The 17873-nt window shown below is 28.4% G+C and overlaps 1 protein-coding gene across 3 annotated transcripts; it reads right to left on the bottom strand.

Annotated features, from left to right (window-relative positions):
• Positions 1-709: 709 nt before the first annotated feature.
• Positions 710-8153, bottom strand: LOC137821278 (E2F transcription factor-like E2FE). 3 transcript variants are annotated; one of them, XR_011082774.1, is made up of 11 exons: positions 7932-8147; positions 7725-7845; positions 7564-7641; positions 7428-7484; positions 7217-7325; positions 6158-6225; positions 5996-6065; positions 4538-4599; positions 3972-4385; positions 1623-1726; positions 710-1079 (listed from the first exon to the last, which is right to left on the bottom strand). XR_011082774.1 is itself a non-coding variant. In XM_068625794.1 (11 exons), exons 1-10 carry the CDS (start codon positions 7997-7999, stop codon positions 1638-1640), a joined length of 1128 nt encoding a protein of 375 aa, XP_068481895.1. In that variant the 5' UTR covers positions 8000-8132; the 3' UTR covers positions 710-1079; positions 1623-1637. The 3 variants fall into 3 exon arrangements, 2 of the variants coding, with proteins under 2 accessions (XP_068481895.1, XP_068481896.1); XM_068625794.1 differs by having other exon boundaries at positions 3980-4385; positions 7932-8132; XM_068625795.1 differs by lacking the exon at positions 710-1079 and having other exon boundaries at positions 1427-1726; positions 7932-8153.
• Between the last annotated feature and the right edge of the window lie 9720 nt (positions 8154-17873).

Genomic DNA, 17873 nt, shown 5'->3' on the forward strand with positions numbered 1-17873 from the left:
GAAGTCCAAATAATACTCGATTTTTAGCTAGGAGTAGTTGCATTCCAAATAGTACTCAAGAGTTTTAGCTAAGAAGGGTTGTGTTCTAAATAATACCTGATTTTCAACTTGCATTAGTGGTATGCAGCATAGTGACACTAAATCAGTTAATAGATAATTGGACGTAGTTTGAGTTATCAGACGAACTAGTAAAAAAATCATAAAGTAAATCATTATCTTCCCTTATATTTGTTCGTTACATATTATCGTATTTCACTAATAAAAGAATGAGATATTTGCAAACCAAACTTTAGAAAATATTTTTTATAGATTGTGAGTTACGCTAAGATTATTGCTTTTTATCAAAAGATACATTGCAAAAAAAATTAAAAGTCTTAAAACACAACTCAAGCTCCTTCTTGTGCTTTGGTATTTTTTCACAGTTCATATCGGAACTCGATCTCTAAAGGGTTGAGACCCTAATAATTACCAAAGGAAAGATCCAACAACAATGAATCAAGCAACACCTCAGAATAAGTGTCTCTAACATGGCCTCCAACCTTTCTTGGTGAAGACTTTTCATACCGGAGAGATAGTACGGAAGTGTATGGTAAGTCCACACATTATAGTTGTGGCAAATCATGCAAGGAGATATCGAGATCACCTCCTTAAAAGATTGATGTGTACGTTTGTGCTTTGTTTAAAAGTGAAAATAGAAAGGTGTGGCAGATCATCACATAAGGAAATATAATATTGGCATATCATCACGTGTGGAGATATTGAGATCCCCTTCCTAGAAGTAAGTTGGGGGCAAGAAAAGTTTAACGCAATGCAGTTGAACAACAAGGCGAGGTACACTCTAATTTGTGTTTTTGTCTCAAAATGAATATAAAAATGTCTGGAGGTTAAAAATTGCTAAGAAGATTTGGGATTCCTTATGTATCAACTATAAGGGTAGTTTATTTTCTTCCATCGTAAAAATTAGGGTTGGGTTTGGGTTATTGCAACTGGTTAGGTGTATATTGGTTCAACGTATTCAGTTTAAGCTGATGCATAGCATTTGGCTTGAGCTGCTACTTCTACTTGAGTTTCAGTTTGGTCTGAAAATAGGAAACCAAAGTAAAAATGAGTGAATATAATTTAACCAATACCAGAAAAGAAAAAGAGAGAAAAGTGAAAGAAAATAGTAATTTACGTTTGGATATTTTAATTTGAGTAAATGTGTAACAAAAGTGCAAATATTAAATTTAATAATTGAAATTAGAAACTGATACTTTATGGAAGGGTATTCACTTTATATGTTATTATTGACTAAAATTTCTAACAAATAAAATAAATGTTATAAACAGTCTACAAGTATTGTTAATTGATCTTAAACAACATGCCACGCAACAGCAAGGAAATCAACACGCAAAGCTACATGCTAACAAATGGAAAACATGCACTCTTTTATGGACATTTCTTTTTGAGAATAAAATTAATAACTTTGAACATGTATTTGATACACGGAAAGCATGGATTCTTCTATAGATTCCATTTTGAGAAAACTACAATAATTTGACTAACTTTCGTCATTTAATACATGGAGAACATGATTCTTTAAATGACCATTCCACTTTGAGAAAGCTACAATCTTTTACTACCTTCGGACATGTCAATTATAATGTTTTCGTTGGCTTTTTCTCAGCAACTTCAGAGTACCAAGATTTCCATGCATCCATGTAGTGAGAGAATAAGTCTCTCAAAGCTGCATTATAAGAAACACAAACATCAAATAAAAAAATCAAAAATAAAATTGCTATGACGGTACATTGAAATGGAAAGTAAAATCAACCAATTGTTGTAACCCACTTCGATAATACTACAAAAAATCAAAGAGATTTATACTTTTACATCAAAACTTTAACTTATTTTAATTGAATTGTCTCCTGCAACATTTGGACTAACTTCAACCACAAGATCATGTAAAAATCTCAACCTCAACCGGAACATCATCAAATTTGATCTTGGCTTGATGAATATGTTAAACTTTACCACGAACAAAGCATCTCACTTTAGACTTGGTCAAGTCATATCCAACAACACTTGTGAAAAAAGGCACAATCAAGAACTCAACAATCACATTTTCAACTCAGTCCAAACTAAAACATATTTGGTTCAATCTCACTTAAGATATTTTTAACTTGATCAATGTTAAAATATCTTCAACTCTGTCACTATTAATGTATATTTATTTGTCTCATTTATGGCATCTTCGACTCAATTCTTAAAACTAGTTTATGGTTTGATAGAAATTTAAATTATAATTTAAAATCAAACCTGTTTTTAAAAAAATAATCATATTTGATCTTAAAATCAATCATTAATTGATATGCATTGGATAAGGATATGGATTAATTTTTTTATCCATGTGCACATCTATTTAATGATACCAAACATCTGCAAACTAAACATTAATATTGTCTTAGTTTGACAACTATACCAGCAATGGACGTTCCATACAACATTAAAAAAAGGTAAATCATTAGGAATGATCATAAAGTTGATAGAAAATGTTAGTGGTGAGATGTTATAATCTTATTACAAGTTATAGGACTTGCTAAATTAAGAGTACGAGATTTTAATGTATAGTTTACAAGGTCTGGGACTCTTCAACTACAACTACCTTTTGTAGTGTAATTTGTAGGCTTTATCAAATTAATTGTTAGAAAGAAATGAACTAGACCTAATCAGTTGCATGCTAATTTCTCTTCCTTATAAAATACTAATTAGGTATCTATCATACAAGGCGAGAAACATAAAATACTAATTATGCTATTCCTAAGAATTTACCATCAAAACTATGAAGAAAACTAGAGATAATAAAAAAACAAGACTGGCCTTTCTTTATTGATACCTCAATACAAGGCAAACCCTGCATAACAAACCTAATAAATAACCTAATTGTGCCATTATGTAAAATTTAGGAAATTAAAATAAAACTAAATATTTAAAAGATAATATCTTATTTCCATCCTCCACATATCTGATTTAATCGTTGGGCACCCAGCTCAATCTATCAATGCCCCTCCAAAATTCACTGTAACTAACTCATCCTGCCCAATCTATCAAGGCCCTCCAAAATAATATTCACGTAACCAACTGTGCAAAAAATCTCTCCTACCATCTCATCATTCTTCGCACTCTATTTAAATTTGCACAAGCTTTGGGCCTCCTATTCTAAATTTCCAATAATTTGGGTTCATAAAACAATTGGTTAATGACAGCACTATTCAGGGCTATATCAGGATCTCAATGGTGGGCCATCGAAGAACCATAGTAATCAAACTCCTATCATCACACAGCACCAGCCCTGCTCTTCACATTCAGTCTATTGGAACTCAGCAACCCACCAACTTGCAAGTTGAGCACATACCCGTGCATACACATGATGCTGACCCTCTAACAAAAAATTATAAATAGGGTTGCCTATAAGGTAAACATGTGCAAGCTAAAACAAATATTCAATGTTTCCTTTCTTTTCCACAAAAAGGCTTATAATTAACACAGCTAATAAATGAACTTGTTAAATATAAATCATTCTAAATTTCCACCTACCAACTTGAATTTTAACATCGAAAGAACAGATACTATTTTAGTTTCCATTTCAGAAGGTTAAGCATGGTTGGGGTGCAATTATGATTTGTAATTTTGCAATATGCAAGTAAATTTACATGACATTCGAAGAAACACAAAAACATGATTTCAGAAGAAATTAAACAATGTAGTCAAATTGTAATCTTTGTTCCACATTAGCTAATAAATTGCAGCTTTACACTTAGTAAGTCACATTCGCAGTTATAATTCAAACAAAACACATAACTGAGTCTACGATTTTTTTGCCCTAACAAATGGAGGATAAATTATTTACATCTAGTACAACTGTTCTCATGCAGAAATAAAAATATATTACCAAACAAAAATCCATATCTATTAAGCAGGGGAGGAATTACCTAGATACCTTGGTTTTGATACTGAGGACGATGAACCTGTGCGAGGCTGTCCCAGTCATGCACCTGATTCCCACTATTACTTTCAGAGGTTCCGACTTTGGGCACATAAGCTGGAGCGAAAGGACCAAACTGATAGCCCTTTGAAGTCTGTTTTGCATCTTTTTCTAAGTAGCTTTTCTCCGGCTGTGTGTAACTAACATTTTCTCGTTGACTTTGCATTTTACAGGTCTGGCCATCCAAGAGCAAATCAGTCTTGCTCCTTTTAAAACTTGCGTTTGTGATGTCAGTTCCAAACTTTCTTTTCCCTAGCTCGTTGACACTTGAATTGTGAGCAAAGTCGACTGATTCACTCCATGCTTTTCCTCTCCAACCCAACCATCTAAATGCTGGTTTTCTTGTATTTGTTGTATGGGTCTGCATCCATAGCAAACTCATCTTAAGCTTACGGTAATTCATTTGAATACAAAAAGTAGCAGAGCCAAATTTAAACGGTGAAAATAAACAATGAAGCACTCCTTCTCTAAGATTCTAAGTGGAAATTTAAAGTGAACGAAGAAGAATATCACCTTCTCGATTAGGTTCATGGAGGATAACACATTTGCAATATCATATAGGCGTCTGACTTTTGCTGAAAGGCCAATATCATACAAGTAAAAACTAAAAAAGTTAAATTGTTCCTTTGTCAATCAATAATGAATATAAGGGTGTAAATGGAGGAGTTTACATCTTATGACAGACAATTATGCAAGTGTTTGAGGAATACATAATCAAATCGAGATACAAATAATGAGTCATCAAGCTATTTTTTTTTTTTTAAGACTGAAATATTACTTTAAATATATCATACAGATAATATATAGTTTTCAATGTAACTTAAATTAAAAATAAATAGAACAACTTAAGCAAAAAATTATAATTTTCATTTTAAACACTCCAGAATCCTTTTATTTGAACCTATCCAGTTTCAAAATCTTTTTCTTCTAAAATCAAAGAAATATACTTATATACCATATCTTAATTGAATTGTAATGATCAATAAATTTAGTTTTATCCTATCTATCTGTATCCATCTATAGATTATTTAGACATACATAGATATGTACACAAGCACATAAATTACTAGTAACAAATTTTTCTATAGAAATATTTTAATTGGAAAGTCATAAAATAAAACTATTGGTTATATCTGAGTTTATGAAATCCTTAGTCTAGAATAATGGAAACAAAACAATTAAATAACTCTATGGATTACTTGCATTGAATGAGTGAGTGGCTAATAAAGTACTGAAATAACCAAATAAGATAAGTTTACAAGTGTTCTTTCAATTCCTTTTCATTTAAAAATTTAAACTCACATAACTTTTTAATATTTTTCCTGAAAATAGGAAAAAAATTATATAAATTGTTAAATCGTATCGAATATATTAACTTAAGAGATTCATTCATTTTATGATACAATTAAATTGTATCAATTATTAATCTAAGATTCTTATAACTGTAGAAAAGTTATAAGATTAACTTATGATTTGTCCATGAACAGTCTTTAAGACATTTTAACTTAAGAGATTCATTCATATTATAATACAATTGAATTGTATAAATTATTAATCTAAGATTCTTATAACTGTAGAAAAGTTATAAGATTAACTTATGTTTTGTCCATGACCAGTCTTTAAGATATTTTAATAAATTTTTCAAATAACTTCTGAAAATGACTTCCTATCCATATAAAAGAAAAATACTAGCACCATTCCCTAACACGCAGATCTAAACACGCTCTTCACTGTTAACTAAAACTTCTTAAACATCACTAAATTTGGTCTCACTTTTTTTTAACAAGTCTCTCACATGTTTTGTAGTTCGAATAAAATTTAACCAATAATAGAATGTATTAGAAAGTATGTATTGATAGCCCTCCTATATATTAAAATCGTTTATACAATAATACCTGTATTATAAGCACTTTGTTCTGAGTGCTTAATTAAGCTATTTACCTAGGCATACTAGAGTTTAGTATCACTTACTCCTCATTATTGATGTATTAGCATTTCCAAGCAACAACTTTGCAGCTTCGTCAAGGGAGATCATTTCAATCTGAAAAGTATGTTGTTAGAAAATGTCAACATATATTAACACGTTAGCAATTTGAATAACCGAGAAACATTCGATAAATAGGCAACACTCACACTAGAGCAGATAAAAAGCTTGACAAAATTCTGAGTAAGCAATGCCAGAGACTTTTCCCTTCTGTTTTCTGCATTTGTAAATACCACAACCGCCTTTAGGTTTCATATTTCAAAGAAAATAAATACTAATAACATACTCTCTAAATTGCTTAACCAAACCACACCCGTTTAAAGTCTTCAGATTATCCTAAAGATTGAAGCTGTATTACAAATGGTAAAGCATCCTTGCCAACAACAAATAAAATAGCGCCAAAATAACCTAGTCTCTAATTTAGTGATGATTTGCGTTTAATTTGAGAAAATGTTGGCAAAATTAATTTGAATGAAACTATTTTGGTTAAAATTAATATCAAAGTAGTATGATTTATGCTTGGATATTTTTATTCAAAAAGCTGGTAATAAAATTCAATGTAATTTTTTTTATCAAACACAAAAACTACTTCAAGTTGATTCAACTCAGAAATAATTTTAAACTCAATTAAATCTTTAATGTGAAACTAAACATGTAAACATGTACCTAAAATCACATTAACTGATTAATGTGATTCTCAAGAAATCAACATGAAACCAAACACGCACGATTCGACCGTGGAATCCATTTCTGTTCATAAAAATGAGGCAGTGCATTAAAAACTTTTGGCAATTCTTCTTATTTGCAAGAAAAAAACCTTATTAATAATCAACAATAATGTTAAGAAATCTCTTCAGCTCCCAGGTCACACGTCACGAAATAATCACCTATCCTCTGTTCAATACCTATTCGTTATTTTTCTTCTAAAAACACAATTTGAGTATTTCTACGCCGACGGTACATATGGTGGGATTACTAAGTGAACAGGGTGAACAGGGTGCAGTTCCTTATTAAACCTTGGAGCATCCACTTCTAGAGAGAACATGCCACAGACTTCTTCTTTTTCACAACAACATTCATTCACAATGGCAAACGAAAATTTATAACATATGACATATTTATTGAACTGAAATGTAAAAATCAACCCAGCCAATGATTTTTAAATCAGCAAACCGTTCCAAAGCAAAACAAAAAAAAATTGAAAATACCATTCTTAGAAGATAGGGCAAGAGCGGCGGAATCAGTAATTTCTTTGTCATTCTGACTTTCAGTATTGACATTGGGAGAAGTTTCCTCCTCATCCTCATCATCAGACACCTAAACCAACAACAACAATTTGTTCAACACTAAAATAATCATTAACCGACAAAACTACGAAATAAAACTGTAAAACGAAAGCACTAAACGCAATTATCTCACTTTCGCGCTGTCATTGGAGTCATCAAAAGACCCAGGGTTCTCTTTCAAACCATCTTCCTACAAAAATCTAAAATAAACATCAAATCTTAAACACCAACAGTCTAACACAGCGACTTAATTTTGGAAGAAGAAAAACCTTAAGTTCTTGCAAAGCCTCGGGAATTGCAGAAAAGCCTTTCCAGGTATACTGATTCTTAGCTTTTCTGGCCAGCACCTGAAATGTAAAAATAAAAAATTTAAAAAAAAAAGAGAAAACATAAAGCAAGTAGAAAAGGTTGTGGGCGATCGAATACAAACCCCGACGCTCTCCAGGACGTTGACGATGTCGTAGATCCGGCGTCTTTCAACTCCTAATCGCGAGGCAGCGTCATCGAGACCAATCAAGCGAACGCCTTCTCTGTTGTAGAGGCGCAGAAAACTGCAAGATCAAGAAGCGAGTGAGGACTAAACGATGAAATTGAATTGGATAAAAGCGATGAGAGAGAGAGGGAGAGAGAGAGGGACTTGGTGCACAATAAGCCGAGTGATTTCTGCTTGCGGCTATAGGTGTGGTGGGTTGAGGAGGAAGACATGGAAGTGCAGGGGGCATCGACCAGAGTGGATGGGTTAGGGTAGACTGTGGAGAGAGAAGCGGTGATGTTGGGACGGCGGGATGATGGTGTTTAAAAAGCGGGAATCCGCCAGGCTACCCCACATCCTCTCTTTCTTCCTTATATATATATGTGTACAGCAAAGTAGAGGCTGTTGTATTTAAGTAAGTTTTAAATTTTAAATTTATGTTTCTTTTTGAATGATTAGGTTTATTTACAACACAACACACCTCTCTCAACAACCATGTCTAGGGGTCGAATCTCAACAAAGAATCAGATATTTTTTCAACATATTTAAATTTAAATTATAATGTTAATTTTCAAAAATTATATCATTTTCAAAAATAACTACGTAAATAACGTATAATTCTATATTTTATAATATTAATATATATATATAAATAATTCATCTTGTTTTTATCAGACATTTTGTCTTGCATGTATTTATGTTTATATTTATATTTATACTTATAATTGTTATGACATATAAATTTAAATTATATATTATTTATTCAAATACTAAAGTTAAACAACTATTTAAATATTTTTAAGATATTAGTTATAATTTTAAGTTATTATATAATTTTTAATGATTATGCATTTATGAAATACTACAACACTTAATAAGTTTAAATTACTTTCAAAACTAGACAGTTTGTTTCATAATGAATTAGTTAAACATGATTATTTATTCTCAATCTTTTTCAAAACCAACTCGTAGAATGATTGTCATCATTGTATTATATAGTGGTCACACTCGTATTCTCTAATTTGTTTGTTACACTATGGTTCAATAGCAGCTTAATTATGATATTTAATTCACAAGCAAACAATGTGTATTTAATGAAATTAATAATAGACTTGAGATGCAATCACGTCAATTTTGGGACCTTGCATTTGGTTTGCCCTTCAAAATGTTATATCCAAATTATAAACTAATAAAAAAAACTAGGTAGGGAACGCTTAAGTAATGTACATGTAAATTGATGTTAACTATCAATCCACTATTTGTTTGAGATATGTGGGGGGTTCTTATGCAATGAGCAAAATCATGCAATAGTATGATCGATTAGGGATATCACAAGTAATTATTAATGAGCCTTACATTGAAAATAAACATTGTTATAACTATAAATGATGGACTATAATTGATGACTTAAAATCTGCATTTACTCATTAATATATGATGCAAAATATTTATGTTTTCCGTGTAACCAAGTAGTTGGTGATGTATGTTTGAGTTTGAAATTTTCGTTTCCTAATGGATTAATGAGTTAGGGGTCCATAAATCCATACACATCATGTTTTCTTTCATTAATACACATTCCAAACATATAACTACAAGTATAATCATTTAAGTTTAATCAATGAATTAATTATAAAAATCAAAATTAAATTTACGAGACTTACATCATCCATAATTGAATGATTGATATGTTAAGCTCTTGGTTGCATGTCACACCCTCTAACACATCTGACATATGTATATATAATGGTATGTCACGGTCCCTAGAAAAAATAATAGTGTCCCACGAAATCTTAATTGGATTTGTACATATGGCCATAGCAACTTCTAACAGTATGGCCATAGGATTATCGGTAGATACAAGCTACTTCTTTCTTTGAGGACTCTATTTCCAACAATGTTACTACAAAATAAACAACAATTTCCACTATTTTGTATTGTAATTTTTCATCCAAAGACTTCTTATATAATGAAAAAGTATTGATATCATAACCAGTACAACAAAGAACATCAAACTTGCGTCTATTTTTCAACCATATTAATGATTAAGAGGGTGTTGAATCTTTCAAGACCTTAGCTTTAAACTAAGGCATGAAAGTCCTATTGTGCTCCATCATCACCATTTCTTTGGTTGTCTTGGATTATTCTCCTTCGTAATCGCTTTGTGAGCAGATAAGTAAGGTTTAACCTCGTTTATGTTATTTAGTATATACAACAGTGCTTCCAACATTTCTGAACAAGATTTGGTTACCATGCACACCTTATCAACACTTACTTATAAAACACTTATTGTGTCGTGGTTTGGGTGGAAGTCCTATAAGATTCGCTTTCAACGTGTACTTTAAACAAAACTCAATACTTTCTTCTATTATATACCCTTCAATCATGGAAGCTTTTGGATGATATTTATTTTTAACATACCCTTTCAAAAAAATTATATAACACTCAATAGGATACATCCATCTTAAGTAGACTAGTCCACACAACCTGATTTATCTTACTAGATGAACATGTAAATGCACCATGATGTCAAAAAAGAATGAAGGAAAAAATATCTTCAATTGACATAAGATAACAATAATATCATCTTGAAGTTCATCTAGCGTTAGAGGGTCAATAACTTTATTACAAGTTGAAAAGAAGAATGAACACAAACGAATTATTGTATGTCTAACATTTTTTGGTAAGATTCCAAAAATAGTCACGGGAAGCAATTATTGCATTAATATGTGACAATCATGAGACTTTAGGCCAACTAGCTTCAAATCGTACATAGATACTAGACTCTTAATATTTAACGAATATCCTTGTGATACCTTCACACCTTTTTTATTGGTAAAAACTTTTTTTTGTTTGAACATAATGTAACATGTTAGGGCCAAAATGCACGTTTATTTATCTTCATTGGTTTCAACTCCTCTCGTATCTTCATCTCAATCAAATCCAAAATGCATTTACATTGTTCTTCATCTTTCAATTAATGTTAAGAAATGTACCACATAACCTTCATAGGGTCCATCATTTGTCATCTCATGGCTACTATTTTCATCTCTGTCTTTCAACTTGTAATGTGATAACCCATACTTCGGAAATCTTTTCAACCATTTAATTATTTTTTCTATATAATATGCAATCATTAGGACATGAATATATATTTTTATACTTCATACTCATTGGTATCTTTTTGGCCTCATAATTACAATTAGGTATTTTCTTTTGGAAGTCCATTAATTGTCTTCAAATTCGTCAACCTTAACATTGTTGACTACCGTGTGAACTTAGTGGATTCAGGATACAAAGGAGTTTTTACATTACTAGACATATTTTCATATACATGCGCTTATGCAAAATACTTTGCTTGAATGTGAAGACGAAGATCCAAATAACCAAGAAGCCAAGAAGTCGAAAGCCAAGAATTCGAAAACCAATAAGGACATGTGTAAGGAAATCCAACATTGTGAGAACAAATATTTCTTATATGTCACAAAATTTCACATTGGTTTTTCATGTTACACAAAATGAAAGTGATCCTTAACTAGAATCAAATATGCACTCAAATGGAAACATAAAATGCAATGAACCAAATTTCATGAAATATGTGAAACGTAGATTAAAATACATGTAATAATAAACTATTACATAGTGATTAATCTTTCCAAATTGTCCAACTAGACAATTTAAGATTCAATACATGATTATTAGTATGCCTCCTTTTGTTTTTATATAAGAGAAATCATAGTAATTGTTCAAATTAAAGGTGGTATGTAATTTTTATATTGAATCTAAAATGGGAAACAAAAGTTCACTCAATGCAACAATAATGTAATTTCAATGTCAAATAAAACAAACTAAATTTATGCATTCAACAAATCAATCTACAATTAATTATATTATATACAATCTTTTACGTATTTTTCAAAATTTTGATAGCATAACTAAAATATAAGCTTCCAAAAAACATGTTTTCAACACTACACCATTTTCTATCTATAGTAACATTTTCATAGTTACATTTATTTAAAATGTTACAATATATCAATTTTAACTACTATAGAAATTTCACTATAAATTAAATAAACATATATTTTAATTACTATAGTAACAATTTCTATATAAATATCACTATAAACAAAATAAACAATAACATTTTATAAATAAATATTATAATTAGTAAATTTAAATTAGTATCATCTTTTAAATTTTTTAAATTAATAAATTTTTTAAATATTATACATAACCGTAAATTCATAAAAATTATTCTCATAGTTCCAACTCACTCTCTCACCCTCGTTTTCCTTTCTCAATTTCAATCTTGTTTTTTCTAAATCCATCTCTGACTCTCGTTGTTTCGCTCTCATTCCTTACTCTCTCAATCTCAATCTATCATGTTCCTCTTCCTCACTCTCACTGTGTTGTTCCTCTTCCTCACGTTTCATTCTCTTCTCCGTGCTTCGTCTCCGTCTTGCTCACTCGCTCGGTCAAACGGCTACTGCTATGTGCGTGTGTGACTGTCATTATCATTGCTACTGCTACTGCTACGTGTGTCTCACTATCTCGTTCTCTCGCTCAAACGGAGGTAAGATTTTATCACTCTTTCATACGTTTTCTATCTCATGCTTGCGTCTCGCATTTTGTTAGTGACAATTTTTCAAACGCAAGTATCTCATGCTTCAATTTGTTCTTGTTTTCATTTTCACTTTGTTTTAATTTTTCACATTTGAACCCTTAGATTAGTGTATTTTTGAATTGGCATATGTTGAATTGTATAATACTTGTTATTTTGAAAATAAATGGAGAGTGTGTCTGGGTTTCCACTTTGGGTTTTTTTTCAATTGCAAATAATGGTTCTTTAATTCCATTGTGACAATTTTTCCATGTACAGGCTTGTGGGTGATAGGGGTGAATTGTTTTTTATATACTATCAATTTTTCCTTGTCATAAAAAAATGTATGTTTATAAGTTTTTTATGTACATTTATATTGGGTTGGAAAGAGAAGACTACTACTGGGCAGATTCTCCATGCACCAGATCATTTTGGACTGCACAAAATATACGCAAAGGAAACTATCAAAATACCATTAATGAAATAAAAATTAGGGTTTAGGTAAAATGTGTACCCAACCCAGCAGTGCACTCTAAATTCTTCTGTGGTCACTGTGAGGCAGCGCCGCAGAGGCACTTTAGTTCCCAAGCATAGTAAGAAAAGCAAAGAACACAATGCGGATGAAGGCACCAATAGATGTTGAACACATCAAATCATATATGAAGATGGATGTTTATTTTAAGTATGCATATCATAATCACATTTTGAAGATCAAAGTTTATTGTAAATTCAAAAGGGTTATGCAATCTTTATTCTTTGTTTAAGTTTCCAAACTTTTGCGCGTTGCCTCACAGTGACCACAAAAAATGAAGGGTGCATTGTTGGGTTGGGTGCACATTTTACCTAAACCCTAATTTTCATTTCATTAAGGGTATTTTGATATTTCCTTTGCGTATATTGGGTGCAGTCCAAAATAATCTGATGTAGGGAGAATTTGCCCTACTACTATTTAAAACATGTTGGGAAGGGCTTGCTGCCTCTAGCTTGTTTGGGACTTTATGGCTCTATACTGGAAATTCATCACTAGGGTGGGGGAAACTAAAGCGAAGGCTGAAGAGCACAAAAAAGCATTGAAGGATTTCATTGGCAAGGAAATGATCATTGGAATTACAGTGAATGACTGCCAATGTCATTCCCATGATACATGAACTGATTGTGAAACTGTAGTTGTAGTACATGCTAGGAATCTTATGTATGCTACATGGTAAATAAAAGTGACAATTTATTGACAAGGCATGTCTAAATTCACTTTCAAACATTAAAAATCCATTAAAATACTATTAGCGTTTGTGTTGAGAGATTTTTATTACTAGTTTGCTTATAGAATAAAAGCATCCAAACATAAATTATTAAATTCGATATGTTACAATCCAATCCTAAGTAATATGTATAATTTTCTAATCAAACAATTTATTAAAAAAAAATTAATAACATTTTTATAATATTATTTTTTATAAAAAAATATCACTAAAAGATTTAGTAACATTTTTTAAATGTCACTTTTTTATTAAAAAAATGCTATTACAGATTTTTAGTAACATTTCTATAATGTTACTCTCTTTTTAAATAATATTACTAAAACGATTTAATATCATTTTTAAAATGTTACTCCTTTATTAAAAGAAATTACTAAAATGTTACTTCTTTATTAAAAAAGTTATTAAAAGTTTTTAATAACATTTTCTAATGTTGTTTTTTTATTAAAAAATATTACTAAAAAATTTAGTAACATTTTTAAAATGTCACTTCTTTATTAAAAAATTACTAGAAATAATTAGTAATATTTTTATACTATTACTTTTAAAAAAAATTACTAAAAAGATTAGTAACATTTTTTAAAATGTCACCTCTATATTAAAAAAATTATGTAAAATTTGTAGTAACATTTTTATAGTGTTACTTTTTATTAAAAAAACATGTAATGATTTAGTAACATTTTTAAAATATTGTTTTTTTATTAAATAAATATTATTAAAAATATTTAGTTACAATTTTATAATTGTCTCTTTTAATATGTAAAAATGTTACTTAAAAATCTTTAAAAATATTGACTATTAGTTACATTAGATGAAATGCTACTAAATCATATTAGTGACATTTTCTTTGATTTAGTAACATCTTTTAATGTTACTAATTGTTATATATCTAATAGTGCGAGGTCAAACACTCACGGATTCAATACCAATGTGTTCAAAACATTTACTTGTATAATAATCACAATATAGACAAATGTAATTTGAACCCAACAAACAATTGAAAATAATCACACCATGCAAAAATTATTTAAAAGAAAGTAAGAGGAGAAGAAGAACTAACATGTGAAGAGCAATCATAAACAAAACCACAGTGATTAATTAAGAAATAACGAATGATGTCGATGAACTAAACAATATGGTGAGAGGAACAAAATGCAGTAATAATAAACCAATATACGATGACAATTAATATTCAACCATAGTCATAGGTCAAATATAACAATATTTTTTGTCAATCATCATTACTTTATAGTTGTTTAAAGTCACGAAAATATCATAGTCACCATCAATCGACAATAATAATCACGAACTTTCATCATTTCTAATTATTCATGCATTACTTTACGTTATGGATTATATATTTGATTAATTGAAAATAACTTTCATAACTAAAAAAATGTCAAATTACACAAATGTTATTAAGTTAAATGTACTGAAAAATACAAGGCTAAAGAGAAAGATAAGATTCTCATTTAAATATAATTATATAAATATTTAATAAATTTTATTTGTAAACTTAAATAGAATAGTTACACCATATACATATATATCGTTTTTGTTAGCATATGAGTTTTGGTCTAATCTCCCATATTTTTGTATTTTCTTTCTTTTTTCTTTTTTAATAATATTTGTCTCATGTGATGGCAGATGATTGTTGTTATTTGAGGTGTGAGCCTGATTGAGATGTCAAGTTGCATAGTAATATCTAACACAAAACATTTTTATAAAAAAAAGAATTGAATTTTATATATTTATTTCATATCACTATTATCATCTTCTTCATAGTAATTATTAATATAATTTTAGTTTATTATGTTAATTACTACTTTATTGTTGTTGAAGCTTTTGCAATTATTATTATTATTATTGAGATTCAGTTATTAATAATAATAATAATACTTGTATTCTATCATATTATTTTATTCATTCATGTTTACTATTATCAGTTTTTACTATTCTTTACTCACCATGTCACTCTTAACACTCATTGTAATTATGTAAAGAAAGATGTAACTTGTAATATATTATTTTCGTTATTTAATAGTTAATAAAAGAAATTTTGAGCAAATAATAATATCTATAATAGTATATATTTCTATATAAATATATTCCTAAGATAATATAATATTAATAATTTTTATAAATATCAGATGAGTGTACTTATTTATTTATGTATATATATAATTGGATATGATTAAATGCATTAAAACTTAATTAAAACAAAATACTCAATATAAATATAAGTTTTAATATCTAAGTTCAAATAATCCTAAACATCATTATAATCAGAAACAAATACAATAGTCTCATTCATATTTGTTGATAAATTTGTAATATAAAATAGTAACATTTATATAGAAATATATGAATAATTATTAATAATAATAAATTAATAATTTATTATATATACATATATATATTGATGTAAAAATATTTATGAATATTATTAGTATTAATTCACTAATAAATATAAATCGACCCCAATTCATAAAGATGTGTTTATATATATAGTATATATATATACTCATTTATAATTATTAAATTAATAATTTATTTATTAATATACTAATAGTTTATTAATATTATTGTTAGGTCAAAAGGCATTTTAATTAAAAGGATAAAGCTTCATTTTTATAACAAGTAAAAACAAAATCTTAATAATACAATAACAGTTATAAAATGTATTAATAAAATTATATTTGGTGTCCATAATTTAATAAATATAAATTAGTATGCTACTTAAACATAAAAATATTGACTAAGATTAAATTTATTAAAAATTAGTTTTAAAAAGTTAATATAAATATTAATTTTAGTGACTAAAATATATAAATATCAACCTCAATCATGTTAACGTCGTGAGGCTTACAAGCTATGTAACACAGATACAGATACGAACACTAACACGACGCGGATACATACACAAAGATACGTATAATTTCTAAAAGGTAGGATACGAGAACACAAATCTATATATTATATTATTTTAAATTATATAAATTGAAAAAAAATATTTAAGTGCAAAAGTATGTTCCAGGTTCTCTTGGAAGCAGGAAGATATTTTTCATGACTGGTTCAAAAGAATTTGTTCCTTATTTTTATAATCATAATAAAAATTTATACAATAAAGTTGAGTTTTTAGAAAATTATTGTATTTATACCTTTTAAAATTGTGTTAGAACTGTGCTAGAATTTTCAAAAATCCAACAAATATTTTTTGAATTGAACACTTCACCGATAAGTATCATACGAGTGTCGACACCGATACGTGTGTCCGACACGGATACGGCAAATGTTCGAGCCTCATAGCTTACAAGTATCAGCTTATATTTATTAAAAAATTAATACTAATAAATTATTAATTAATGATATACTTATATAGAAATATATTAGTAATTATTATTGATGGTAAAATAACAATAAAAATTATTTTATTAATATATTCATATATATATAAATATATATATATATATATATAAATATATATATATATATATATATATTAACATATACATATGCTAAATTAATAAATTATTTATTAATATTAATAATGTTACTACTAATAGTATTTTTTATTAATAATAAGTTCAAAATATGTTTTAATAAAAAACATAAAGCTTTGTATTCATAACAAGTAAACAAAACAAACATCTTATACAAAAATGTAACAGAAATATTTTGGTATGGATTATATTGTGAAAAAACTTAAAACTATTAATCACACTAGACTAAAAATGTGTATTATTAATGAAAAATTAGTTTATACTATATTGGCAATAGAAAATTAAAACATTAAATAAAAATGTGTTCATGCAATGCACTTTTAACCAATCACCATTAATTTACTATTTCTGTTAAATTAATCACCAACTTAGTCATGATAAAGTTGAACCTTGTATTTTATTTTATGGTATTAAAATATTTTATTGATGAAATGGTGTTATAATCTTTATATACTTTTTTATCATCTAATAGCTCTATATTTAACATTCTTATACATTCTACAAGAATGAAAATGAAGATATATTGATGTTAAAATTGTTATTAGAAGTATGATAAAACATTTGTGATATGGCTTTTTATCTATGTTTTTAAGCTTATTTAAGGTTTAATAGTGTTAAGTATTGAAATATTTATTATAAATTATTTTAGTGAATTTTACTGTTTTGATTGTTAATCTTAATTAATTTTGTATTTTATTTTTTATTGTAATGTTGGTCATATCTTTAGTTTTTAAAATTCGTAGTTAGA

Source organism: Phaseolus vulgaris, chromosome 9 (genome assembly GCF_000499845.2).
Source record: "Phaseolus vulgaris cultivar G19833 chromosome 9, P. vulgaris v2.0, whole genome shotgun sequence".
Taxonomy (NCBI): Eukaryota; Viridiplantae; Streptophyta; class Magnoliopsida; order Fabales; family Fabaceae; genus Phaseolus; species Phaseolus vulgaris.

Bases quoted from the DNA above. Each gene is read 5' to 3' on its own strand.
- LOC137821278 (XM_068625794.1), bottom strand. From the start codon at position 7,999: ATGTCTTCCTCCTCAACCCACCACACCTATAGCCGCAAGCAGAAATCA. The intron at 6,226-7,216 runs GTATTTTCAATT...TTACAAATGCAG, and splicing joins TGCCCTATCTTCTAAGAATG to AAAACAGAAGGGAAAAGTCT. The intron at 4,386-4,537 runs GTGATATTCTTC...CTATGGATGCAG, and splicing joins CCATGAACCTAATCGAGAAG to ACCCATACAACAAATACAAG.